Source organism: Dermacentor albipictus, chromosome 9 (genome assembly GCF_038994185.2).
Source record: "Dermacentor albipictus isolate Rhodes 1998 colony chromosome 9, USDA_Dalb.pri_finalv2, whole genome shotgun sequence".
In the NCBI taxonomy this organism is placed as follows: Eukaryota; Metazoa; Arthropoda; class Arachnida; order Ixodida; family Ixodidae; genus Dermacentor; species Dermacentor albipictus.
In genome coordinates this window covers 47,871,575-47,899,271 of record NC_091829.1, presented here as the reverse complement: position 1 = coordinate 47,899,271, position 27,697 = coordinate 47,871,575, and the positions used below count along the sequence as shown (strand labels likewise).

At 45.1% G+C, this 27,697-nt stretch overlaps 2 protein-coding genes across 2 annotated transcripts in view; one reads left to right on the top strand and one right to left on the bottom strand.

Annotated features, from left to right (window-relative positions):
• LOC135916190 (YTH domain-containing protein 1-like) overlaps window positions 1-27,697 on the bottom strand; it is an 82,587-nt gene that overhangs the window by 50,812 nt on the left and 4,078 nt on the right. The window lies entirely within an intron of this gene.
• On the top strand, window positions 390-27,512 carry LOC135916191 (store-operated calcium entry-associated regulatory factor-like). The gene is made up of 8 exons (XM_065449474.2): window positions 390-717; window positions 2,264-2,445; window positions 14,702-14,812; window positions 15,342-15,394; window positions 19,850-20,109; window positions 24,986-25,094; window positions 26,966-27,090; window positions 27,373-27,512. The coding sequence occupies exons 1-8, from the start codon at window positions 627-629 to the stop codon at window positions 27,396-27,398; spliced, it is 957 nt and encodes a 318-aa protein (XP_065305546.2). The 5' UTR covers window positions 390-626; the 3' UTR covers window positions 27,399-27,512.

The following is a 27,697-nucleotide window of genomic DNA, read 5'->3' as shown; positions in this document are numbered from 1 at the left end:
TCATAGGATCTTATCGTTGGATCTCTCGCCGATGTCCGTAGCATGACGGCTGTGACGTTACCTGGTTTTAGTTTAATTTTTTTTAGAGTTATTGCTAAGTGTGTTAATTAAGAGCATGCAGCTTATTATAAAAAATTAATCAATAAATAGCTTATTTTCCTTTACATTTGCATTTCTGAACCCGAAAGCGAGTTTTTGCCGTTTTAAAATGAGAACTTTTTAAATACAGGAGCTTTTAAATTATTGTTTTAAATGCTTTAACTATGTTAAGTCTTATTTTATAGTCTCTTGTTTTTAAATACAGTAGAAATGGGAATTTATTTCTCTTGATTATTGCGTGTTCATCTACGTCATTCTGACGTAATACAGGCGAATCAAAACAAAGGACACGTTATCATTCCGGGCAGTTTCGGAGTGTCGACCGGTGGTGTTGGGTGTGCATGTCGGTACCGCTCGGGCAGCGCCGTTGTGGTGTTTAGCGGTTTTAAATGTAGCGATTGCATATCTGCGATGCAGGCTGTTGATCTTTAGTAAATCTCGTTGGAAGCCAAGAGCTTCGGTGCTTTGTTATGTGCCGCGGTCTACTCTGATATTCGTCTCGCAACGTCTGTTCTATCGTCGGAGCAATGTCACCACGGATTTTCAGCATGTGTACGCCGCTAGCTTTCTCACTCATAGTCATTTTACTACTTATCAACCCTGCAAACTCTTGGGGAGGTGAGTTTTTAAATATTCTCATTCATCGAAAGCCGCAGTAGCGGCCGGCTTTTAATGCGCCGATGCTTGCTTCACTCATTAGAAGTCTGTTAAATTAGGTTCAAGCGCGAGTACATTATTCTCTAGTCTGTGCTTCTAATATGCGTCATAGCTGGTTCACCGCTGCGACGGAAGATAGAGTCTTGGCTTTGCAGAAGGAAAACGCCGCGTTCCTATTCTGAGCTTCCGTCACCGGCCCTGCTGTCCGATTTCGGATTTTTTTTTCTTGCTTTATTTTTTTTAAACAAGGATTTAGTTGAAACGTAGTGTGTAGGACGGTGTGTTTACTCTACAAAGACGCGAATATTGGTTACGCACGGCACTTGACGCGCCTTTGGGAAGTAGAACTTTCCAGAAGTTCCCCGTAACATAACGCACGCAAGTACTAGCGTTGGAAGTCGTACGTCTGTCAATAAAAAATAGAGAGATAGACAGTTAATCCTGGTTAATTGTACCACGTACTACAAGTCGCGGGACACGGATCGCACCTCAGTTGTTGAAATAGTTCTCTGACGTATGAGCACTCACAGAAAAAAATGTAACATGTTGGTTCACTGGATTAGTGTCACACAAGGGGCGTACCTTAGTAATAGCATAGCCATGCCACAATTCTCACGTTTGTTGAATGCACCATTTGTTTTGCCTAATCACGCGTGCATTGCGGTACATTTGTTGCATTGCGTAAGGACCATGTTCTATTGCGTTATCCGGCTCTGTATTTCTTGTCAATGTTAACCTATGCTGCTTTACATCCATTTAGAGCAACTACAGTCAATCCACGTCCCATATGTACCTGATGTGTGACGCACATTTTTCAGTTTCCTGTTACAGCTGTTGCTCGAAAAATTAGAACAACCTATCTTTGCTCAAACGGGACTTATTCAGTTCAAAGGTGCTGGCCAGATGCCAATCTCAGGCTAGGATGTTTTCATCATAGGTTTCCAAACGTTGAGGAAGGAGAAAGTTAAAGCCTTACATCACGCAGCCAGTGTTGGCAAGCGCATGCCCCGTGAAGCCCGTACATTTGCTCAGTAGTGGTCCGACATGTGACCTATTGCGTCGACATCACGGAGCAGTGATTGAAATTTGTTGAGGTGTTCGGTTCCCAGTAGCTATGCCAGTTTTTATTTGGTGCATGCTTGTTCAGCTGCCCTGCTGTGGCTCTGCCTGCAGAGCGGGAACACTAAAACCAACTATGCACTTTGACATGCTATCACATGTTGGGCCACCAGGTTTGGCTTCAATTGCGTCGTGCAAAGCTCCCTCCTAACATTTCCCTTCCTCCATGCTTCCAATGCTGTCCGACACACATAGGTTTCTGGACGCCATGCTCACAATTTAAAAACAGCTTGCCAATGTGTTGAGACTGTGCACTTCTGACAGAAAGATATCTTGACTGTTCTGTGTGGCAGCCATTTCTGTGCCGTTTGAGACGTTCTTAAAACACCTTGCTTCATTTGGACATTGTGCCATCTGCTTCTTCCTTTTCTTTGCCGACGCTTCACAGGGGGGAAGAAAGTGAAACTCAAGGACGTTGAAGTGCTCACACTGCGGCATGGCCAGTACACAACAGGCCGCAGGTCGAGCCCTGTGCCTCAGCTGAAGTGCCTCGGCGGCAGTGCAGGTTGCCAAGACCCACCTGCTGTGGTTCAGTGCTACAACCGAGGGAGTGATGGCTACAGCACTCAGGTGACTTGTCTTCTCTTGCTCCTTTATCATTCCCTTCTTGCGATACCATAGCATTTATAATGCCGTTTACATGGCCTTTCTTGGTGAGCAATTTCAAGAACATCTCGAAATTCTAGCAGTGAGTGGAAAGGCTAACTTAAGCTGCTACAGATCAGACTTGTACAAACACTATGGAAAAAAATCTACCGTTTACAATTAGTTGATTCAAGAATATACCTAATAGATAACGGGGACCAATTACTACCTCATGAAAGCAATCAAACGATTCCTATAAACTAAACAATTACATTTATCTCACTTGCCTTCCAAATTTTTTAACATTGCACAAAAATACAGGAACCAGAATGAACTGGACTGGCTGTTTTAGTGTGCGACCTCTGCTGCCCTGAAGACTTTGCTTATCATTGCTAGTAATTGCGTTTCAAAACTTTTTTTTGGCCGTCTCCTGCACTGTGCCCGAGTGTTCTCATCTTAAAGGGCCCCTGAAACGGTTCGGACAAATTTTGTAGGCGCGTAGGGTACAGCTTAAGTAGAACATTCGCACCACAATTTAAGTGAAGCGTTACGTATTAATGGAGCTGCAAGCAATTAGAAGTTACCCTCCTCCCTAGCTATGCTTTTCCTCCTCAACTCGCTCGCCGAGCGAGCAGCGCTAAGCTCCGCCTTCACTGGTTCAGCGTCACGATGCGACGTCACATCGCTCACTTCCGGTTGTTTAGGAGCACGCCCCCTCCCGTGCGAGACCTCTCCGCTAGCCGCTTGGCCGTCGACCGAGAGCTATCGAAGCAGCGTGCGTTGCGAGCATTCTGTCGTAGCGCCGAACGTGTCCGGTACTCCGCTAAAAACAGGCAAGCTGGTCATTTCGGCAGATGACTGGAGGCATAAACTCAAGCTGATGAAGGAACTTTAGCATAGTCGTACGTGAGCAGCCTGATCGGTCTGCACGGTCCAGACACTTGCTGACGCAGCGCTTAACCAGTCAAACAAAGCGCTAATATTGCTCTAACCAAGTGTAAAGCATTTTAAACATTTATAAATCAACGTGTTGATGATTACATCCTGCGAAAAATACACACCAGCAGCAAAGAATACACTTCGTTGCTGCTACTGTGTATGGTTGAGCTCTGTGCCACCAGGTGGCTGCACCGTGCAGACCGTTCACATTTGCCCTTCTGCTCATCTCGTGGCTCATTCCGGCACAGTCAAGCGGCCAGACCCTGTCCGCTTGCGTTTGCCCTAATACTGGACTCGCGGTTTGCAGGTCGCTAGGTTTGCAGTCCACAAGGCAACAAAGTCGAATCATAGTGCTCGCGAAAAGACTGAGACCGACTCTGACCGCGGAGCTCTCTTCAAAATGGAGTACATTGTAACACAAGCAGACGACACTTGCTGTGTGCCGGAAGTGCTGAAGTGTACTAAAAAACAATTCTTGTGTATTCTCTTTAAGTTATTTTCTTTTTACAAAAACAAAGTAACTAACATTCCAACTATTACGAGCATCATTTGTTCACCATAAAGTTGGAAAAGTTATCGACCACGCGCCCTGGTCAGCCAATCAGATAGCTCACCCATGTGACGTAATATGGGTTATTTGCATCATATGGGTAGGGGCGGCTTAAAATTCCGCCGAGCAGTGCGCTACGATCGGCAGCGATGGGTATTTTTAAAACCTTATAATAAATTACACGCTTTACGCAGAGCACTTAGATGCATCAATTAATGATCAGAAGAACCTACTCTAACGACTCAGTACGTTTGTAGAAAATCGCCAAAATCGTTTCAGGGTCCCTTTAACTCGTCTTCTCGTGAAGGTGTCAGTAGCAACACTGAAAAGGTGTCAAATGTACTTGCTGAAAGGTACAGTGCTGCTTTAACATACCTTAACCTTGTACATAAGATTGTGGTTACTCAATCCCACTATGCTTGTGTCTGGGTCCTCTGTGAAAGCACAGTGCTTTATTGGTGCTAAGGCTCAAAGAAGGCACTCCTGGTAGGGCCAATGAAAAGATAAAAAATGGTCCATAGGTGATATTCTAGCGTTAACATCCGAAGTGGTCGTATGGTGGAGTGTTAAGATAAAGACACAAATACCAAGCGCTCGAGTTTTGGGTTCTACCTCACTGAACATGTGCCTCCATGAGGGTGCTGCATGGCATGACCACAACCATTCTACTGTAGTTCTCGCCAAATTCAAGTGCTCAAAACAGTATTGCCTGTTACAGCATGTCGCATGAACAAAAGTAACTAGTTACGTAATTGGTTACTGCAAATAGTAATTGAATTATGAGTGATACCAAGTAGAAAAAAACAATTGATAATTTACAGAACTACCAAACATTCATTTAATTGGACATAATTTGTCACATGCAAGTCTGGTGGAGGTGTTTCCATGTAACTGATCAAAATTTTCGAATGCACTGTTTGAAATGGTGTGGGAAGGTTTACATAATGTATTGAAGTCTGGCTGCATGTTGAAGAATATCTGGTGGTTGACATTAATGTACAGCTCTCTTACTACGGTGGCTCTCGCATCCTGTTTTCTAGTACATAAACCCCCACCAATCACCAAGGTACTAGATTCAATTCGATTCAGCTTTATTCAACATCTGCCAGATGTTTGGAGCACGGACAAAAAGCCTGAAAAGGCTTGACTGGGTCCGTGCATCATAGCATGGCATACAGTGGCATGCTGTGCTCATGGAGTAGATAATAGAGCTGTGTTGTTGTGGCATCAGTAGGACAGCCTTCCCTTGCCAGTTAATAACTAAGTATAGAGGTGATCTGGTAGAAACAGACACTAAAACACCATTGTTGGCGTCAATTGCATCAGTTGACCTTGCCATGTGTTCCTCAACACTCTTTCTACTTGTAGTCCAGGCAGAATGACAGGGACATGGAAAGGTACATTAGACAAACATGCAGATGCCGTACCAACAAGCCCATGTAGCTGCTCTCATCATACTTGTATTTCTTTAATGCAACATTTATTGGTAATCCTCATCTGGAAGTGACCACTTTCCCATCATCTTGGAGAATCCACAACTAAAGCTCCTTGCCAAAGATCTTCTAAATGGAAGCTACTGCCGGCTGATCGTCCCCACTTCTGTAAATTAACCAGAATGTCGGAGAACATTATACAGAATGTTAACATCATTCATGTAAGCAGCCACATTTGTATATTGTGACTTATTGAAAGTTAAAAAAAATCATTGCACGTTCTGTGTGCAGTTTGGTGAGGTGCTTTCAAGAAGCTTTATTCAGAAAAGCGGTGTTCTCAAGGAAGGTGTGCTTAGCTGCACCCATATTATTTTCAGAGTTAGCGGTCTACAGACAAGAATTTCATTCATTATGTTTTACTTTATGTTGATCACATCCAGATATGGTTTAGGTCTTACAACCTTGCTATCTGTAGAAGTCTGGCTCAGCTTGCAGTGAACAAGTTCTGCAAGTGGGCTGATAAAAATGCTTTCATGTTCAGCCTCAATATTGTTACATGTGTTTCATTTTTGTCACAAAGGTGCATTTTCCCAGTTATGGTACAATTATTCTTCAATGGGAGAAATTGCAGCTTGAAAAAGAGCACAAATTTTTAAGGGTAACATTCATCCCGAATTTGAAATATGAAAGCTAAATGCATGAAGTCCATTACAACAGTTTTATCCCTTATTTCTTAGGGGCACTGACAGGCCGTGTTCAGTGAACCTGTATTGATGTTTAATATTGTCCTGCATAGATCATAGAGCTGCGTTGTAACAATTTGGCTTTAGGTCTTTAGCTCATGATGAGGGCCTTCAGAATGAGCCCAGTGCAATACTTGTGTGTGAGTCATGTCATTGGGGAGAACTAAAATAAAATGGAGGGGAGGGGGTATCTGCTGTTGTGCAGCTACCAGCATGCACCTTCTGAATCAGCTTAAAATGGAAGCCACAAATTTCTTTCAAAAGGCTATAGTAGCTCAACATGCATGTTGATGCACATCATTACATGCACATGCATGTGATCAACATGCATGCACATGCGTCGGCTGCCTCATTCCCCTGCTGGGGAATGAGGCAGCCGATGCCTTCACCCGAGCTCATCTTCACCAGGATATCTCGACAAAAAACATTTCCTGAGACTAAATGTACATTGCGACATCTACTTGTTACATACGTATTAACATCTTAGTTTCTAATGCCTAGATTACAAGTATAATTGTTGCTTTTGCGGCGTTGGCCGTGATGTTTTATATGAAGTCCAAGGGCGATAACACTGTCTCTGCATGCCGGCATGTGTGACTGAAAGTGTTCGAGCGTGAGCAGACAATTGCGGCTCAGTCTCGGGTGTGTCAGTAAGGAAAGCAGGAAGGAAGTACACCATTTTCCGTCGCACACAAGGAACCGGGGGAGGGGAAGTAGGAGGGGGGTTTTGTACTTCGGCAGCAACAGTGTATGGCGTGGTAATACAGGCTTTATCTTGAAGTTCACTAAGGTGACTGTTTGGGTATGTTGGTAGGACATGAATGCAGCTCTTTGGGCACAAGACGAGGACAGAGAAGAGGCTAAGACACATGAGCGCAGACTTGCAATAGTGTTTTATTTCAAAGAAAGTGACCACATATATGGCAAATTCTGGGACGCATCACGTGTGCGCTGTTCGCAGAAAATTCCTTTCTCTACGCAAGAAAGATGGCTCCCTGCTGAAAAAAGCAGTAGACGGTTTTGATGCGCAGGTATCGCCACACCTGTCAATCAATTCCACTTCGATGATCTCATGGGTTAACCGATTATGACTTTTGCTGACAATTGAGCAAGCACTATGTACCAGTTTATACGCGACTGTTTTTGTGGCATTTGCCTGATTATGCATGCAATTTATACAGTCTGCATCCAACCCCCCCTCCCCGCCCCCTCAGTTCTGTCACATTGTAGTGATTCTCTCAAAGCCTGTCATTAAGACACCATCCGCTCTGACCAACATAGTTGGACCCACATTTCAAGGGCAAATTGTAAACTATTCTCTCCACACAGTCAAATAACTTTGACTGATGTCTCTTGTTGCATGCGAGCTCTTTGAGGGCACACGCACTGGTCAATCTGTGCAAAGGTTGCAGTTTATCGGGAACATTTAAAAAAAAATGGCTGTGGCTTAGGTAAGGTTAAGCCCAGGATGCGAAGCATACTAGCCTTTATTTTAGTTGTTGAACCACTGTTTAGCCTGGTGAACTGCTGTTGCTTGGCTATATTTGGTTCGGCTAGACGAAGAAACAACTCATGCATTACTTCTTCGCCTTCAAGAGTGGAACGCGACAGCGTTCCCGTCGACCCGCCAAGGGGTGTAAGACAATGGGCTACAGGGCAGCGACTACGCGCCCCGCATTGGACGCGGTGAGCTTCGAGCAAAGCAGCGTTCGGCGCGGCAACGAAATGTGCGCCTGAGCAAGAGACGCACGCCTTAGAAACAGCGCGTTTCTAAGGCAACACCGCATTCACTAGAGGCGCTTTTGTACCGCTTTGAAGCGTACTCGTGGCTCAGTGGTAGCGTCTCCGTCCCACACTCCGGAGACCCTGGTTCGATTCCCACCCAGCCCGTCTTGCAAGAGTTGAGCCAAAGCCACTTCTCCTCTGTCGTGACGTCACGGTGTCACGTGATTTCATGGTCACCGCCGCGCCTGAGGAGCTGGGTTGAGCCCTCGTAATATGCTTCGCATAAAAACGCTTCTACATTGGCCTACTGGCCAATCCTTTTTAGTTGATGCGACGTGCCGGGGATGTACAAAATAAACACGGCTTTTTCATAAGATGTGGAAGACCGAGTGGCATTAGTTATTTGTGGTAACATGCGCTGCAAGAGGCAAAGCAATCTGCTTTGGGGGCAGAGTCCAGGTGGGCCGTCAGCTCGTAGTGTTGCATGTGCTGTGTTCTCGTCGCTCAGTTTGTGTTGCAGCAGCAGACGCCGGTGCTGGCGCTTCCTCACGCCAGCATTTTTACAGCGAGTGTCAGAATTCGTCAAGTGTGATGTGTGCACACTTGCCTGTGTGCAATGACACCATGCTTGTTAACTTAGCTAGTAAGTGAGTGTTTACAGGTTTATACTGCTGGTAGTAGTTCTGCATAAAATTGGACCCTTTGTCTTTTTCTTCGCTTTTTATTCCCTGAGAAAACACAAGAAAAAACAGTTCTTTTCCAAAAATTACGTTTGTTTCTTAAAGCAAAGCGTTCTATCTCTCACTGATTTGTCCGTGAGTGCCGAAAACGCACTGCAGAAAAGCCAACTTACACATCTGTGTAGAACAGTACAGTTTACATTTGCAGTACCGCGCCAGCGTCGATGGCCAGCCAGTCAGTCTCTGATATTGGCATGAAGCGACAAGCTCTGCAAGAGTAGCGCCTGCACGCAAAGCTCACTGCAAGCACTAGTTGTGTCTGTTAGGCATGAAACTACCCCTGTCGCAATTAACTGAGCTTCCCTCCTTAGCGGACACAGCAAGTGTGCATGAACATGGGGTCGTCTTAGGATTTGGAAAAAAAATCAAAGGCCTTTTCTTAAAGAAAGATGGTTGAACGCCACGTTATCCAGACAAACTGTATATATCTGCATTGCATTACACACGTCACGCAATGCATTTCCAGCCATCACCATGGATAGGCCGCAGGTGCAGCGCATGGCAGAAGAGACTGCCGTACGCGAATGTAAGCGTGAGGCCAATCTCCGTGTATCAACAACGGCATGCAGAAGCCATGTGGGAGACACTTGAGCAGTCAAGATCTGGTCTTGTGATCGTCAGCGTGTACGTCGGACTGAGCACGTCTCGTTGCGACGCAGAAATCTTCCTGGCACAAAGGATGAAGGCCTTAAAGCCACACAGTACATTGATCCTTGTGTGCAGTGACTTTAACATCGATGTGGCTAAAGAGCATGGCAAATGGAGATGAGTTTCATGCTAGATCAGAATCGGATCACTACTTGTTGAAGCTGAAGATGCTACAGAGACTCGCAACACCATACCGTTCCTGCATTGATCTCACGTTTGCAAGCAGGTGTCGCATTCTGATGGCAGAGCCTCTGATCATCTACGACAGCGATCACAAGGCAATACTGTGCAAGTGTAGAGTCGTCCGGGAAAATGTGAGTGCCTGCGTGTAATCAACAGCTACATGATCTAAAATATGGCTATGCAACTTAGCGAAATGTCTTCATTCAGCTTCAACAATCAAGATATACAATCCTAAACAAGCAATCAAATCACATGCATAGCATTGGGTCGCTCAGCACTTCTTGGGTTCGTTATGCGGTCGTTCGCTTTGGACTTTGACTCCTTCAGTTTGCATTGAGGGAAAGCGTTGCGTTCAACCATTGTTCTTCAAGAAAAAAGCTTTTTTTTCAAGCCCTCACTTCTTGATCCAACAGTAGTGCCCGAAAGCCACCTTGACGCATGGAAAGCCCCCAGTTGTGAGCGCCGCGGTGCGGTGATGAAGCCAGCCACGTCCACCAGTGAACTTGCACTCTTTCCATGTTAATGGGGCAGCCAGAGCAAAACCTACCATAGCATGCAATCTCGGAGGCCAGGCCTCTACTCAAATCTTCCTGCCTGCCAAACGCCTGGTGGTGCTAACCTTGAGGCTCGCACGTATCTCACGTACCCGCTATGGAGGATGGAGGCACACCCATGAAATGAATGGTTACCTTAATTATTATGGCTGCCTACTAATTTGTTATCACAATGGATGCTTCGTCTTTCGAGTGCAACTGCGACTTTTTTTATGATAGTCATACAATTACAGTATACTAGAATAACCTCAATCCAGCACACTCTTGTACAATGTAGTGCCGCTGTGCCGTCTTGCTGGCGCTTTGTTCAGTTTTCAAGGAACCCACCTGGTGCCGCAGGGTTGCCGCAGGGGGATGTCACAATCTATGAATAAACGTAAGCTTTTTTTTATGTTTATGTGTGATATCGGGGCTTTGCAAAAGAGCCATGACCAGAATCACACATGGGACATAGTTAAGAATGGTATTAGCGAATTAGGTCGAATGTGGTATCTGGTGAGAGCCACCACTTCGATGGGTGCCGCCATGTTTGTTAACGCAAATCTGTTGCGTCAAGTTTGGGTTGCAGTGCTGTTTCGGTGAAACAGCATCACCAACACAAACAAAAGACACTCTTTGCGTCTCACACATGTGCAGTGGTGCTGACGCTATTCTTTTAGCGTCCTCAAAACCTTTGTGGCCCCTATTCGCAAACTCCCTAATGATATGACATGAGTATATTGCACAGTGTCAGGTTCAGTGCCGACGTGTGTACTCAATCACTCTTGCGGTGAGCCTTTGCCCACAAGCCATGACTTTCGCAGTGTATTACATCCTGGGTTAATAAACACGTTTGTTGACGATCTGTCTGTGGTGCCTTCTCTGTGCCGTTGACTACCCCGGCCATAGCGCCCTTTGTGCATCGCGATGTGGAGGAGCGTCGCATCTTTTCCCGACTGCACTTGTAGGGTAAGCCTCGTGCAGACCTGTCTCCACAACATATAGACTACATCAGTTAAAATTTGCATGGTGTATGGTAAGCTTACGTGCAGACCCTGCGCCAAAAGTGCTTGCTGCTGCGCCAGGACTTGCTTCGGAAGGTGAAATGGCTGTTCCACCACTGTATACTAAATACATGTATTGTGACCCAACTTCTAATAATAAATTCTGATTCTGAAACGCTTTGCCTGTCGCAAACCCGAAGAGACAGCACGTCACCTTGGTAATAGTACGGAAGGAGCACCAACAACAGGTTTCTCGGCTTCGCAGCTATTCCTTCCTCTCATTTCTAAGTCGCACTTATTATCTGTCTCTCAAGGCCGACTGATCACATTAATACCAAAAGCCCTGTGATAACTCAGCCAGATGCTGCTCTGACCATGAAGAAACACTAAAAGCAATGGAATAAGCATAGCATATTTCAATATTCCGGCTCTGCTCACACTGCATTGAAAGAGTGTGTGCAAAGCTATATTTCACGGCAGAAACTTGCTTCGGACCAAACCCAAATTAAAGTGATGGTTCTATTTTTCATTAGAGTGTATATGTGCTGCAAAAACAGGTACGTGGCAAAAAAATAGAAGCGAAATAAACAGATTGGAAAGCTACTCTCATGTAGACTCGCATGCACAAAAATGCAGAATCTTCTCTAGGATTTATCTCATTGATGCGTAAGCATTTCATAGTACTGATGTGGTGTTTCGTGGTAGTATGCTGGTATGTTTCGTATAACTGCGAGAACGACCGTGAAAGAACCGTGAAACGGAGAAGCGTGGTTGCAACACCAAACTGTTAAGTGAGACCTGCACGAGACGTCACAGAAGAGGCAAGTACAAGCAATGTTCACTGGTGTTATAGATGGCCCGCAGTGGAAGTGCATGAGGGATGAAATGACCAGGGAGATGTAGCAAATGAAGGAAATATATGCAACATTTATTAGGTACACTGAACCATTATGAACTGTGATCAACCATGCTCCGTACGTGGCTAAGACTGGCGTGAAAGCAACCTGTGAAAGCGGCAGAGTGTGGCATGTGCTGAGAGCTTCGCGAGTGCTGTGTTCTCGCCGCTTCGTTGGTGTTGAAGCGAGAGGCAGCACACAGGTGAATTCGCTCATTGCTACGAGCGCTGTGTTGAAAGCGATCATCGTACAGGACGGATGAAGGGATAGATTTTTGGTTGGGTCAGGTTAGAAATGCTTACGCATTTAAAACTATCATATTTCAGTGTGTCTTTATTATTTATGAATTTGCAAGTGCCATTGAACACCAGCTGCTGCCTAGACGACGGGTTCGGATATGTCTCCTTCTACATCTACAAAGTACTGAGTGTGCTTTATCACATCTTCTGTGGCTTTCTTGATGACCGGCGCTAGAATTTCATGGCACACATCTGTTATCCTTGTCGTGAGCTCATCTGACATCCGTCTTGATCATGTAAACTCAATCTTCCACATAACGCCAAAAAAAAGGAAGAGTGGAGAGAGGTTAGGTGACCTAGCTGGGCAATTTATAGGTCCGTGCATTCCAATCTATTGCGCATGAAAAGTCTCATCCAGCTGGTTTCGTGCTCGGCTACTGCTGTGTGCTGGTGCCTCATCTTGCTGATGGCACAGAAGTGGAAGACATGACAGCGGGACTTTGCTGAGAAACTCATCCACCACTCCTTCAAGGATTTCATCCACATAATATTGTCCAGTCAGTTTATGATCGAAGAAGATGGTACCGTATATAGCACCTGCGTAAATTCCAAACCACACATTGAACGACGACTGGTACTAGTGCCCAGTGCGGATTGGAGTCGCCCCATTAGTGTGCATTATGTAAATTTGCTTGGCTATCTCTGCAAAAATTGGCATCATCTGTGCATGTGATGTTGCTCAAGAAGTCCGGTGACTCGAAGGCTTTTGTGAGGACCCAATTCAAGAAATCTAGACGATTCTGCAGGTCCCTATCTTCCAAGCATTGGTGCAGGTAACGGTTGTATGGGTGAAAGTCCAAGTCATTTAGAATACTCCAAATTTATGACTTGGAAATTGGTACTCGGGTGGCCACATCCCGCACACTGTCCTGAGGGTTAGAGGCCATAAATGCTAGAACAACCCTGCGTAGGCTAGGACTCAAAGATGGAGTCCTCCACCGCTGTTTCTGGAAGCCGTCAGTTCATCGCAGGTTTTCGTAATTTCTGATGATAGTTGATGCGTTTGGTTTTCCGCCACACTTCTACGATTGATATTTATTTGCGGCCTTCCTCTTGTTGCCATTTGCAGCTTCCAAGGGAACGATCATGTTTTCCTTCTGCTCATTAGAGAAAGACATCGCAGCTGGGGCAAAACAAAATGCACCTTTAAACCTTTGTACTGACATTGTCAGTTCGCTTTTGTGGCGTGGCAAAAAAGAAAAAGAAAAATGCCATCCATGCACCTTAAACCAAGACAATAGCTATCGCAACTTGTTTCTAGCTAACACCAAGCGCGACATGTTACTTCAGTCGAGGTGCAGCAGATAAGGAACTAGCTCGATCACAATGTTTTCCTTTATTTAATTCTGGCTAACGCAAAGGAAGCTTGTTCGAGGGCGCTGCTTTAGGATGCAAGTGGGAGCACAGTGACATGGTATTTTTCATATTTCGTGGGGTTTATTTGTTAGTTGGAAAAATTAGTACACAATTAGTACCACAATCAGATGTCCCTTAGCTGTGCCTACAAATGTTGTCATTGACAGTTTGATAATTAGGATAGTATGTCTTGAGTTAGATAATTAATTGCAATTACCGAATTAAATGTCCATATTGAAAAATTACTGGCAGCTAGTCCACAGTACCGGAAACAATATGCACTAGGTTTTCTTCGAGTAACGCAATTGCTCTTTTTTTTTTAATTTGGTTGCATTATAGTTTATTGGGACACCTTGTATATATTTATAACCTCTGTGTGCCACTGATGATGTTTCCATTCCTAATAAAAATTGTAAATTATTAGAAGTGTATTTTCTTTTTTTCATGGGTCGTTAACATTGCTTACTGGAAAGGGAAGCAGTACTGAGACATTCATCATTCACCTGCATTTTGCACACCATTGATAAGACTCTGCTGAATGAAGGGATCACTGAAGTCTGCAGGTTTTCCTTGAGGTCAAAAAAAGCATGCAAAGCAGTTTGAAACAAAGTGAACATAAAGCAACGTATTCATTCTCTACGCATATATCCATACCTTTAGATATAATTTTTTATTGGCCACCTCTTTCTTTTTCAAAAATATAATAAACTTTGTCTTGTGTGTATATTTAAATATATTGTTTACATGCATGGTGTTTACAAAGGAAATTTAAAACAATGTTGAAGTGAGAATTACTGATGAGGCAGCAGCCACTAGTGCTGCTAATGCGCTTGTCCTCCTATTGTCAGAATTTGCAGAAACAAAGCGAAAGTATGAATTAAGAGCTGTGCACATCCGCGCCAGCAATGATGCAGTAAACTATTAGCCAGAATAAAATTTTAAGTGAAAAGGTCAAGGCAAGTCGAAAGAATCTCAAATGATGTGGGTGACAAAACTCTGGTAATGACATTTTAAGTGTGTGTGGAGGGGCTTCGGCACCGCCGAGGGGTGCTCTGCTCCCTCTAGAAAACTCTGGAGGGGGCTCAGGCCCCGGAGCTCCCCCTCCCTCTCCATAGTCGGCGCCTGTGACCCAGATATTTACCGGTTTCTTTCTTTCTAACTGTTCCTTCTTTTCTTCTTTTTTTTTTTTCAGTGGGAGTGCAAAGCTGACATGAGCCAGTCTCAAAAGTTCGGAACTGTTGAAGTGACATGCGAAGGCTACGATTATGCTGATGATGACTACATCCTGGCAGGATCATGTGGTGTAAGAGGTCTTCCCCATTTTGATAATTTTATTCTAGAGCCTCCAAGTCATGAAGCATCTTGTGCAGCAGGTCTGCATTTGTGAACTGGAAAAGAAAAATGTTCGGGTATGGAGCCAACTGGTCTTTAAAAGGCCCCGAGGTAAAAGTTAGTTGAGCTGTTTTAGTAAATTATTCTTCCACAACATAAAAAAAAATATGCACAGACGAAATACTGGTGTCAAAATGGAGATCTGTGTCTCCAAGTTTCCCTTTGTGGGGAAAACACTGTGCTTGTAAATAGCGACACCAGCCAGAGTCCTATCCTTTTGGTTCTGGTAATGAAAGGTTACTTTAAAGGGGAGGCATGCTTGCCTGTATTGCATGTGCGAATTTGTATGTATTAAGGAATTGCGAGGTACGCAGACATGCCAGTTTGTATTTGTTATTGGGCGAAAGCTGTTCACAAAGCCCCTTCAATATGAGGGTAGGGTAGTTGATTTAGTGGATCAAATGAAACTCAAGTACTTCTCTTTTTTCTTCTTATCACAGTTGGAGTACCGCTTAGAGAAGACTGGATATGGTGCTGGCTCATCGTGGAAACAGTAAGCTGCCATATTTATTTACCATCTCATTTGGCACTGTTCACTGCATGGTTTTTCTTTGGCGTGGTTGCTATTTGCTCATGGTCGTGGTTGCTATTTGCTCATGGTCCTGATCTTAATGTACTTCGATCTTGCACAACAGACAAGAACTACCTGAGATTTCGGAGTAGGGTTCATTTGGTGACCTGTCTTAGCACTGATGCCTGCTCATTGTGCCCATTCGTGTAGATTGCGCATGAAACAGTGTGCTTATTGTTGAAGAACTGTTGAGGCACTTCTTATTTGTACCTTTGTTGTGTTCATAGGGAAACAGTACTTTGGAGCTTGCGTTTGCCAAGAGTATGTGCACCATGCCACCCCCACCCCCCCTTTTTTTAAGGTTCCTCTCCTGCGTTTTTGACTTTCACCGGTTACGGTTAGTGTGCCTGGAATGTGAAGATTCCTCGTCATAGGCCAGCATGGTGGCGGGCAGCAAGCCGGCATGGGAAAATCGCCGTTAATGTGTTAGCACCACTAGACATCGTCTGCCATTGGTCAAGTTGACTAGACCGATGGCCGTAAATACAGTGAAAAAGTTTGCGGATGATCAGGCAGCAGCTGTGCATCCTGTTGCTAAACATTGAATGTCTCCTCTTGCTTCAGCAAATAAATCATGCAAGTATAAAATATGCTAGCAAACAGAACCAGAAAGTATTTCTCAGTCTACTTCTCAGTAAAATATATCGGTAAAATACTTCTCAGTATTTGAAATTTTCTGCAAAACTTTTTAGAACTGTAACTAAATTTTGGGACTGCGTAAAAGGTCTAGTTTAAGATAGCGTAGATGTATTGGAGTCTACATGCAAAATTTGGACATTTAAAGTACATGCGAAGGCACCATAAAAAAAGCTAGCGAAAATAGCCGTTTCTGAAAGTTAAAAAAAAAAATGGGGGAAAGAAAAGACGCTGCTATTACTGCTTGTTAAGTGACGCATGACCTAGAACACACAGCTCCTTGGCATGACCTCGGAGATGCAGCGGTGCACCCGGCGCACTACAAAATCTGAGAATGTGTGCTGTGACTTGCATCATAGCGATAACCACTAGGTGCACATGTTATCTGCTTAGGCACTGTTTCAATTTTGCTGTTAAGGAAACTATGCAATTACTAGCCCTGCGGCCTTGCCAAGTTTGCTTCCGTCGTACATACTACGAGAGTCCTTCGATACTTTTCTGCTGGTCAAGAAATTTCAGGCCGAATTTGCCATAGGAACAGCAGCTGCTGCAAGGGGTGCCACTGCATATGAGGAGGCTGTGATCACCGCTGTCTTCTGCTTACGTTGGCGGTTTCGAATAGGCAGATGGATTTAGGCCCAATTGCACTACTCTGACATGACACCGATTTTGGTCTGCCAACTGCCTTCAGCAGCTGTGTTGTGCCAACAGCTGTGTCGGCAAGAGTGGAATCATCAGCACACAAGTTAAACAACCTTGATGCCACACTGCATCGACACAACGGCCCCCTGCACCGATGTGGCCGTCGTGAAATTTCTGCCGCTGATGTCTGCACATGCTTTTTTTTTTTACCTCATTCTTAACAGGACATTTAGCATATTCGTGGCAAGGGACAGTTAGAGTGCACGCAACTTTCCGCATTTGAATGCCTATTCATCCTAGTGGTGCATTTGTTCACATCGGCACGTACAGCCACAGTTGTTTGTTCACTTCAAGCACCGTGTAAAATGTGTAGCCCTGACGCGAAATAATGACTAACTATTGCAAGACATGCTGATTTGCCTGTATGAGTGTCGTCGCATCATACTAGCCGAGATGAGCTGCATGATATTAGTGTCCGGAGGCTTCAGGGGTCTCTTTGAAAACAGCGACTGCGAGATGGAGGGCTGTTATTGACAGCTGGTTCTCGTGTTTCTTTTTTAGAACTCATTGTGCATGCAGTGTGCTCAATGAAGTATTGTTAAAGGAAACGATGTGGCGTATAAGCATTCAGTTAGAGAGCATGCAGCTTTCTTTGAAAACATTGATGCTGCTATATACTTGCATAACTGAGCGAGACACACTGCATTATTTTGGGGGCTGTTACTTGTTGCCCATTTGGCATAAGAGGCAAACAAATGTGTCAGCATAAGAACATTGTAGGTCGTGAACAATACACACAGGAGCGAGACCATGCACGCATCTCGCTTTCTGAACATTAATTTTGCCTCCTACGTCACAGAGTAGGCATAGTTCAATTGGCGCTCCTGCCTCACCATGCTGATGACCTCTAATGAAAATGCGGTGCTGGCGAATCACGAGAGCGTAAACAAATGTTTGGAATGTGAGATACCGTACTTGCATCATTGTACCGTGCCACCAACTGTAGTGCGCACTTATATTATCGCCCAAATGTAAAAAAAAAAGTAACCTGGTGCCAATTCTACCGAGCACATCAAGTAACGGAACCCGAGTCGACAAGTACCGTGTTTACGGAATTATTTAACGATTTTATGGAACATACAAAGGTGCACAGGCAAGCATGGAGCTGAATCTCGGCAGCTAAGCGCTATTGGAGTCTGACGGCGCCTAATTTATGCTGTCTACCGACCACAGAAAGTCATCTTCAGTTCTATTTAATGCATTAGAAATGCCACACTTCTTGAAAGCTTACGCTAACATAGTCTTCGTTACAACTGTAAAGTGCATGCAAATTTAATGCACTTCTATTAAGTAAAGGTCAACGTTAAATTCGTTCAAGTACCATAATTGCACAATCTCGCTCCATGGCTACTAATATATGCAGTCGCATTTCGATCATAGAAGCGCCGGAAAGTGTGACCGGCAGCCTTCAATTGGCAAAAATGACATATTGATGCAATGTCACCACTTCCTGCTTCTTATGTGCGCACCATACAACTCTTCAAATGGCTATGGCCAGAACTGAACTACAAAAGCAGTTCCTTCATCCTAATTGCTTATCCTTTAGTTCATGTCTGTCTGTAGTGGGTGCATGAAATATTCTGCTGAGCGAGGCCCAACATTCACTAAACGAGATCAACAGAGCCTTAAACTCTATTTGAATGGCTGGCAAGATCTGACAATCTCACATTTAAACTTAGAAGCACCTTTCAACACACTTTAAGTGAAAATAAACATAGGGTGTTGCAGCTAATGTTAGCCAAGCTGTGAAAAGAAAAAACAACTGTCTTGCAATCGAACATCATAGGTCTCGTAATCATATTTTGCACCATATTTTCTTATTCCTTTTTACAGCTGAGCTGTATATTGCTAGGGTACCATAGAATTTTTGTGTCTGCCCACACAAAAACTATCATCATCAATGGCTCATACCCCTCTTGAGCAAACAAAAAATGCAATGGCTTATAGCTCCGTTAAGACAAAGGCTACAAGCACTCGGCAAAGTGAAGCGAACATTGCTTACATTATTTCTAATCACACATACAACATAGAGAACAGCCTATTGAAAACTGTCATCATCAATGGCCTATACCTCCATAACCAAGCAAAATATGCAATGGCCCATAGCCCCATAAGGTTCATGGCTATTCACTTTGCATGGGTTGGTTGCAATGATACTACCCCTGTGGTTGTGGTTGGTGATTTCAACGTAGATGTATCGGGATGGAAAAGGGAGTGGTTTATGCATTTAGTGTTGCAGACATATCATTTGTGATGTCACACCAGTCCGGCCCAACCGATCACCCAGTGGCGTATGTGCATCGATTTGACATTATCAAAGAATGTGTATGACGATTAGTGTATATGCTACCACAAAGCCACTGTGGCTGTCAATACTAAGTGACAGTGAGTGGTGCAATAAAGTCTTTACCACAAGTTTTTTTACCATGATGTTTACAGCTCCACTGGTCATCCACCTTTGCAGGGCAAAATTGTTTTTCTTCGTTACTTTCTAACAGCTTGGCTAACGCTAGCTGGGACACTCGGCATATGTATCGGGACAGATGCTGTGGCAATCGCATTGTCTGTGCGATGTTTTCTCTCAACGGTTGATTCCACGAAGGTTGGAAGCTCGTTTTGTCCACCCCTCTGTAACTGTAACGACACTGCTGCACACAACAGGTCTTTGACATTGTTCAAGCTCCTAAGAACCATTTCCGCTTCTCTGCACATGCTAAAAGGCAAAAAGACCACTTAAATTCGCTACAACACAAACGCACCAGCCAGTTGCTGCATGGCTTGCCGAGTGTCCCTTCTGAATTGGTGGTGGCGCCGTGCAGTGGCTTTTGGCAGCATATGAAGCTCTCCCATAGCATAGTGGAGAACTTTCATGACCAGTGAAAGTATCAAAGGGCTCGGATACTACAAATTTATAACAAATTTGGCCTAAGTTTGTGTGTGTGTGTGTGTGTGTGTGTGTGTGTGTGTGTGTGTGTGTGTGTGTGTGTGTGTGTGTGTGTGTTTGCAGTTGTCCTTTATTATTACTGTTCTGCTTTCCAGTTCAGCCTACACCAGCCACTCCAAGTCTGGTTCAACCTTCCAAACAATCCTCTTCCTCGGCGTTGCTGCCTTTATCATCTTTGTCATCTACCGGAACTGCCTCGCTCCAGGGCAGCTGAATGATGGCCCTCCAGGCTATGATGACGATCCGCCGCCCGACTATCCAGGCTCACCTAGAGGAGGCTTTTTTGGCGGTGGCGGCGGGGGTGGTGGCACACCTCCACCTCCAGGCTTCAGGCCCCAGTATCAGGCGGGTGCAGGTGAGTCAACCCCTTACGGATGAGTGGTGCACGAGTGCTGGCTACAGGCAACACACTGTAAAAACTTTTTGTCTTCTGAGTTATGGTACCTAATACAGAGTTCCTGACTAAATGTCTTCAGCCAACTCTAAATGTCAGGCAGCAAGAGTCTTCTGATGAATTAGAATAGAAACACAGGACAAAGAAGAAATTTGGCAAGCGACTCTTTCTTTTGAAAGCGCAGTCAGATGAGGCAGACCGATGTAAGATCTGTGCCTGCAGTGGTATCACACACATAATGTAAAGCAAATAAAATATACACCTATGTTTTACATATGACGAGAGCCGTCTGTACAAGTTCCAACTGAAGCCATAGGTGCCTCGGGGCAAAGCCTCCTTTTAGTGACTATGCCAACGTAACCAGGCGCGGGCAATGCGGCACGACGTGCCCAACATTGAGATAGTTCTTACTTCATCTGAACGTGCACAGACTGCGCCGATCCACAATGCATGGCCCCGGAAGAAAGTGTCCCCGCCGCTTCACCGATGGTCGCAAGCAGCCATTTAAAGCGGTGTGCGGGTTGGGGATCGTTCTGCGCACGCTCCAAAGAGAACAGCCGACGGCACGATGATAGTGATCTAAAGGAAGGAACGATGCTTGATTCTGCAACCCGTGAGGGAGCACGGCGTGTCAAAGTATAGACCGTTTCATCGGCAAGCAGGAACGTAGCCTCGAACCAGCGCGCCGCGTTGCTCTTCTTCTCGCACTGGTATGTGTGGATTCCGTTTTCTCCCACCGACAGTGTGAAAGGTAGTGGTTTAATTGCGAATTAGTGCCATTCTAACTTGTTCGTTCTGAGATTTTTGCGATGTCAGATGACTCAAGGTCAACGGGCTACTACTGCGCTGTATTCGGCTGCAAAAATCACGCTTGCTCCCTAGAAGAAAATCTGCATTGCAGATGTGTTCCAGGTTTTTTGCTGATAATTCACATATTGCACATTATAGCACCCTATATATCTATTCCTTCAGGGCTTCATGAATAAACTGTTGCAAGTCAGCGCTGTGTGCCTGTTGCTCTCACGTGTCAGTCTTCTTTGCACTGTCCTTTTTCCATTGAATCACCAATAAGCCCATGCTTTCACACTAGGCCTGTCCTACACATAATAGGGTGCCATTAGTGCTGGTGCATGCAACAGTCATCAACTTGAGGATTGTGCCGACTTTCACCCTCATCTGTCACTACAGGAGCCATTGCCATCTACTTCGGATTGTGTTAGACCACCTGGACTCGAGAACATTCTCGGTGATCAAGGTGGTGCTCAGGTGGTGGCCACATGTGTCACTAGCTCAGAAGGCAGCACAGGTGTTGCTCAATTCTTGGAGTTGACTGAATTCAGTGCCCGTCCATAGACATGGTGTGAAGCTTTGGATATGCATGCAGTTAGTCTTAGCACTCTGCTTTTTTCTGTCTTTCTTTCTTTCTTTCCCTTTTTTCTTCTGTGTAAAGTAGCAAATGGGACGTATGTAAGTTTGAAACTCCCCACTCTTTCTTCCGTTCCCTGTTTCTCTAGTGCAACTGATACGTGGCCCCTTTGCCTGTGATGGCAGCTTATTAGCATTGGCATTCTGGGGCTGGGCATAAAGGTTGCAGGCTTGATTGCCGGCATTAACATCTGCATTCCGCTGGAAGGCTAGAAATTAAGGAGTGACTTGTAAGAAGCTGTTATTTGTGAAAACTTCAAACAAGCACTAACCACCATTTCTAATGGCCCCTTCACAATAACTTAGATGGCTCTATATGTACAGTTAAACCTGGATGTAACGAACCTATATGTAACGAATTCCTGGATTTAACGAAGTTTTTGAATTCCCCAACGCTGCCCCCATTGAAGCCCATGTATTTTCGACCTTGATGTAACGAACGCGTTGCGGCGGTTAGCCTTGATGTAACGAACTCCCAAAGCTGATCAGTCATTACTTTTTGCACTTTTAAGGAAAATTCGGCCGAAGAAATGCTCTAGATTATTGAATATTAATATTGTAAGGAGCCAGCAGCTACGCGAACGCCAGGGATTGCCGCGACCGAGCAAAGTTAGCGATGATGATGATGATGGCGGCAACTAGCGCCGCTCCGTGCCTAACGTAGCAGTCTTTTCAGGCTTTGCTTGTCTACCGTGACGCCAGGTGGCACTGGTATCGGCAGCTGATTTCTCTTTCAGATTTATTTTGTTTCGTATAGATTTGAGGACAAGCATTCTTATTTAGTGATTTTTATTTGTTTCAACGGCTTAGACGCACTTATGTGTAAGAATTCACTTGAAAAGCAACGCTGATAGCCGGTTCTTTCATTGCCAGGGCGCGGGAAGGGAGAGCGACGATGACGAACGACACTCCATGACGAACGACATGCGTCACTTTTTTTTCTTTCTCTATGGATGCGTTGCATTCGCCATTTTGAGTGTTGTCCTGCGTTCTGCACGTGTGCGTGTGTCAACTGTGCCCTGGTACTGGTTTGTCCGACTTGTTTTGGAGGTGCTAGGCCTGCCTGTCGGCGTGTAGTCGTGCGTCTCCGCTTCTAACTACGTCGTCGGTTGGTCGTGATGAGTTCTGCTGCCAGAAAACGAAAAGTTCTGTCTTTTGAAGACAAACTCGCAATTTTAAATGCTGTCTCCGCGGGCGAGAAGAAGAAGGACGTTGCCGCCCGTTTCAGCATTCCAGCGAGCACATTATCAACGATTTTGAGTGCGGAACACAGCATCAGAAACGCAGTGGAGTCGGGAACAAGCTCGAAGAAAAAAAGACTGAAGCTGTCCACATACACTGATGTGGACAAGGCAGTGTTCACATGGTTTTTGGACACGAGAGCCAGAAATGTACCCATAAGTGGTGCGATCTTGCAACAGAAGGCAAAGGATTTTGCGTGTATCTTGGGCCATGATGATTTCAAGGCAAGCAACGGGTGGCTGCAGGGATTTAAGAGCCGGCATGGTGTCGTCGGAAGAGTAATCAGCGGCGAATCTGCCTCCGCAGACAGCGATGCTGCTGCTTCGTGGGTGGCTGACGAGCTGCCTGGAATCCTGAGTCGCTTCGAGGCGGCTGATGTCTACAATGCCGACGAGACGGCTCTATTTTATCAGATGCTTCCGGGCCGCACGCTAGCGTTAAAAGGCGATGACTGCCGCGGTGGAAAGCAGAGCAAGCTCCGCATAACAATTCTGCTGTGTGCCAACCTCGACGGCACAGACAAGAGAGTCCCGCTAGTTGTCGGCAAAAGTGCCCGTCCCAGGTGTTTTAAGGGGACGAAGCGTATGCCCGTGAAGTATGTGGCGAATTCCAAAGCTTGGATGACTCGGCCAATATTTTCTGAGTGGTTGAAGGAATTTAACCAGGACGTCAAGCGGCAAGGCCGTCAAGTTTGCCTACTGCTGGACAATTGCTCGACGCACCACGTCGAGGGCCTGCAGCTGTCGAACATCGAACTGCATTACTTCCCGGCCAACTGCACGTCTCTAATACAGCCCCTGGACAAAGGGGTCATTAACAGTTTTAAATGCTGTTACCGGCGCCGACTAATCCAGAAGATACTTCTCGACATCCGTCTGGAATGGGAGATGAAGATCGACATTTATCAAGCAGTCGAGATGCTTGCTGCCTCCTGGCAAGAGGTCAGGGCAGAAGTTATCGCGAATTGCTTTTTAAAGGCCGGAATAGCCAAAAACGCACGGGCTGGTGCCGACGAGGAAGAGGAGGAAGACCTTTCTACTCCGTCCGATGTGGCCGAAGCGTGGAACGAGCTATGCACTAACGGTGGTGTACCCGACGACGTTGAACTGACTGACTTTTTGTTTGCCGACAACGCCGCCGTGGCTACAGAAGAAATGTCTGATGCAGCAGTAGCTGAAAGCGTGCAAAATCCCGATGGCGGTGATGATGGTGCCTGTGAGGCAGATCCGTGTGACGTGCCTTCTGCAAAGGAGGTGATGAACGCAATGGACGTTATGCGCCGTTTCGTCGGCTCGCTCGACGATGAAGGAGCTCTACACGATTTAGCTTCTTTGGAGCGGCGTGTTGTGCCGTCACTTGTGCCGAAGAAGCAAGCGCAAATTACGCAGTTTTTTGGTGTAAAATAAATGCTTGAAGGGCGAGTTCACCTTCGCGGATATATTGAGCTATTTGGTTTCGTTTCTGCATCATTCGTACGAGCCTTCACGCGAAACCTGCATGTAACAAAACCTGCATGTAACGAAAAATTGCGAGCTTTTGTCAACTTCGTTATATCCAGGTTTAACTGTACTCTGCAAACTGTATTTCTTTTTGTGTAAATTACTGATGCCACTCTTGCTTCCAGTTCATGTAAAAATAGAAAGGTCCGCGGTATCTTCTAAATAAATAAAAGCAGAATGCAGGAATGGTTTTGACGCTGAGCTCTGGGTCATGTTAAGGGGGGACGCGGGTCTTGAAATCGCGAAAAATGGTCAAAAATGGCAATTTTCAAAAAATTGTGTTTTTCAAGTCTTTAATGTCCCAACTATGCCTCTACAAAATATTATGGCCCAATTCCTACTCGAAGTATAAAAAAAACAATTTAGAAACATCGGTGAGCCGAAGTTGAACGCCAAGCGCGAAGGTTTGCCTCATTTTCAAGCTGCTGTAGCTGCGCGCGACGCGAACCGATCGGCGCCATCTTGGTCTCGTTTGAAAGCTGTGGGCTGGTCAAAGTTAACTGTGGCACCTTTCATATGTGGATTATCACTTCAGGGCATAAACCTTGTAATTTAAGCTTGGAATCTATTAAATAATGGTTGTAGCCCTATGCTTGGACTGTAATGCTCTGCACTTCATGAAAGTGTATCACATGAAGGCTGGCTGTGCGTGACACATGTAAACTTTTCAGGCTGTGGCTCGGCTCCTGGCTATGGTTCTACTGGTGGCTTGGGGGGAGGTGGTTTCTGGACTGGGGCTGCCGCAGGTGGCCTACTGGGTTATCTCATGGGAAACCGCAAGTAAGTTGAGAAACAAGCTTGCGCTTCTTTTTACTTAATAAGCCTGTATCCCCTTCAGTCACGAATCATGATAGACTGTTGATAAATGTGAAATTTACGTAATTTTATGCCAAGGCGCTGGACGCCATGGATCTTCCTACAATAATTACTATAGGGAACTCTGACGCTGCTGTTGCTCAACCACTATGGAAATGATGGATAGCGCATGGATTTGTATGACATTCGTGCTTATGCCTTCAGATGTTTTGGTGGCTTTCTTTATTATACACTTCATCTGCCTTTATTAGCAAAAATTGCAGAGCAATGTGTAGTTGTAGTTTTCTAAATGCAGAAGTCAATAGGACTCTGCGAACATGCATAATCGCTGCCAATTGCAGTGGTTCCACTTGTCTGTGCATCCGTGACGTATTGGTTTCAATATTCGGCTTCTGTGCTCAAGGTCCTTTGTTCGACTCCTTCCATCGAGCAATTATAATAATGTTTATTTAATTATTTATAAACTACTTTCTTCAAAATGGTCAGTTCGCAAAGTCACGAAGCCAGTTAAAGCCAGAAAGACGAAGTTTAGGCAAATCCGTGCACTAACATTCATTCCCGTGGTGGCTGAGTCGCCGTGCTTGGAGCTCGCATAGACACTGTCAGCACAATTCCTTCTACTAATTGCATGAAACTCTATTCTGGAGACTGCTCTGAAAGTGAATCAAGGTGGTGGAATGGTGTGCATTTTCTAGTGGGTCATTGTTATTGAAGAGTAATTAATATCCCTTTATTCTGCTGTCAGTCATGCCAAGTTTCTATCCCCAGCTCAAAATCGATGCTCAAGGCATTTATTGGCTGCAAGCATACTAGACAGGAAAAAGTGTCCCAATGATTACAATACTCCTTAATGCAAAATTCAAGCGCAGCTGTATGTATGTTTTCATTTCATGATATACTGAGGCAATGAATTTGAGACCAAAATCGCCACAAATGGCAGTGGGCGTATAGGCCAGTGCTGTCAGCACCTTCGCAGAGGGAGTGGCAGTATGGGAACACTGGCATGATGGACGGCATCAGAGCCAGCTGTCGAAGAAGACTACAATGAACGCGCGAGCAGTGGCATGAGTGCGAGGGGCAGTATGAGAATGCTGGTGTGACGAATGGCATTCGAGCCAACTGTGGAAGAAGGTGACGATGAATGCGCAAGCAGTGGCACAAGCGTGGTCGCGCGGTTACACCGAGGGACGCCAATGCTCAACCCAAGAACAGGCGCCTAAGCGCTGTGCTCTAAAATGGCTATTTCGCCATTGCTCACAGAACACGGCACATCAAGGATCCCGTCAAACATGGTGGTGCCACAAGTCGTGTGCTACATGCACACTTTGTGGCGAGAGTCTTCTACTGAAAGTTGCCAATATAATATTGAATGCAGCAGTGAATGCTCGACTGTATTGCGGACGTATGTGTCGCCAAGTTTAAAGAACATTACCGTCACCACACATTGGTTGTTTAGATCAACAGAAGTGGATGCGACAAAACAGGATCACACGTGGATGGACTTACCATTAGCATTACTTTTATTGGGCGCACAAGGTACTTGAGGATATAGCTCCAAACTGTCATAGACATGATCATTCTCATGTTTTCTGTCTTGGCAGTTAACTTGTCTTTAGCACCCACTCATCACCCATCTAGCACATTTATTCTAGGGTAGCAGCCTGGCCCTCGTGGAACAAGTGGCCCTTGTGGAACAGATAGCCCAAACATGCACTTGCTAAAGAATATAGCCTAAGCTTGTGTCCACAAATGCACTTGCACAGCATTTCACTTCTTTCACTTTCTTATCATGTCCTTCTGTCAACTAAACCAACTACAATCCTTAATTCTTGCAGTAACGCAGGCTACAGGACTGCTTATGGCTACCCCAGTGAAGGCACATTTGGCTCATCTTCGTCATTTGGCTCACCTTCGTCATTTGGTGGACCTTCGACATCAAGTGGTACACATTCGTCCAGTGGTAAGTGAATGCTTTGTTTTGAACTCTAAATAGAAAATACGAAATCCCTTTTTTTGGTTTCAAACAATGTCACGTCTATTCTGTAACCTATTCCTGTCTTTACCATAGGCAATGTGTTTATATGAGGTAATACTCGGTCTTCATTCAGAGCTGTTGTGCAAGAACATGAGTGAGGCCCATGGTGCCAAGTTATTCCATTGCTGCTCACCTCTTTCAACATTCCTTTTCATTATTTTAGCTGCAGTAACTATGCCTTGATGACCGGCATTTCTGTATTCACAGGTTTCGGAGGCACGCGACGAAGGTAATCAAAACAGTGGCCAACCGAAATTGTGACGCTCATCTTCATCAAGTTCTGATCTCGCCATTGGAATGACCCTAAATCATGCCATCAAAATAAAATTATCTTGTCTTTCTGTGTACCAATTTGTTCTCTTGTATTTTTTTTTCTGGAGCGCTGGCCATAAACTATTTTTTCACCTTGAAGTGTTGCAGTATTTCCTGCTGAAATTGCAGTGCCGATGGCTTAAGGTTGTGAAGCCTTGTACATCACTTTATATTTTTGGCAGCTTTTGGTTCTTTGTGCAGGACAAGACTACAAAAGTTG

Coding starts and splice junctions, on each gene's coding strand:
- LOC135916191 (XM_065449474.2), top strand. CDS start 627: ATGTCACCACGGATTTTCAGCATGTGTACGCCGCTAGCTTTCTCACTC. Junction 2,446..14,701: donor GTGATGGCTACAGCACTCAG/GTGACTTGTCTT, acceptor TTTTTTTTTCAG/TGGGAGTGCAAAGCTGACAT. Junction 15,395..19,849: donor GCTGGCTCATCGTGGAAACA/GTAAGCTGCCAT, acceptor TCTGCTTTCCAG/TTCAGCCTACACCAGCCACT.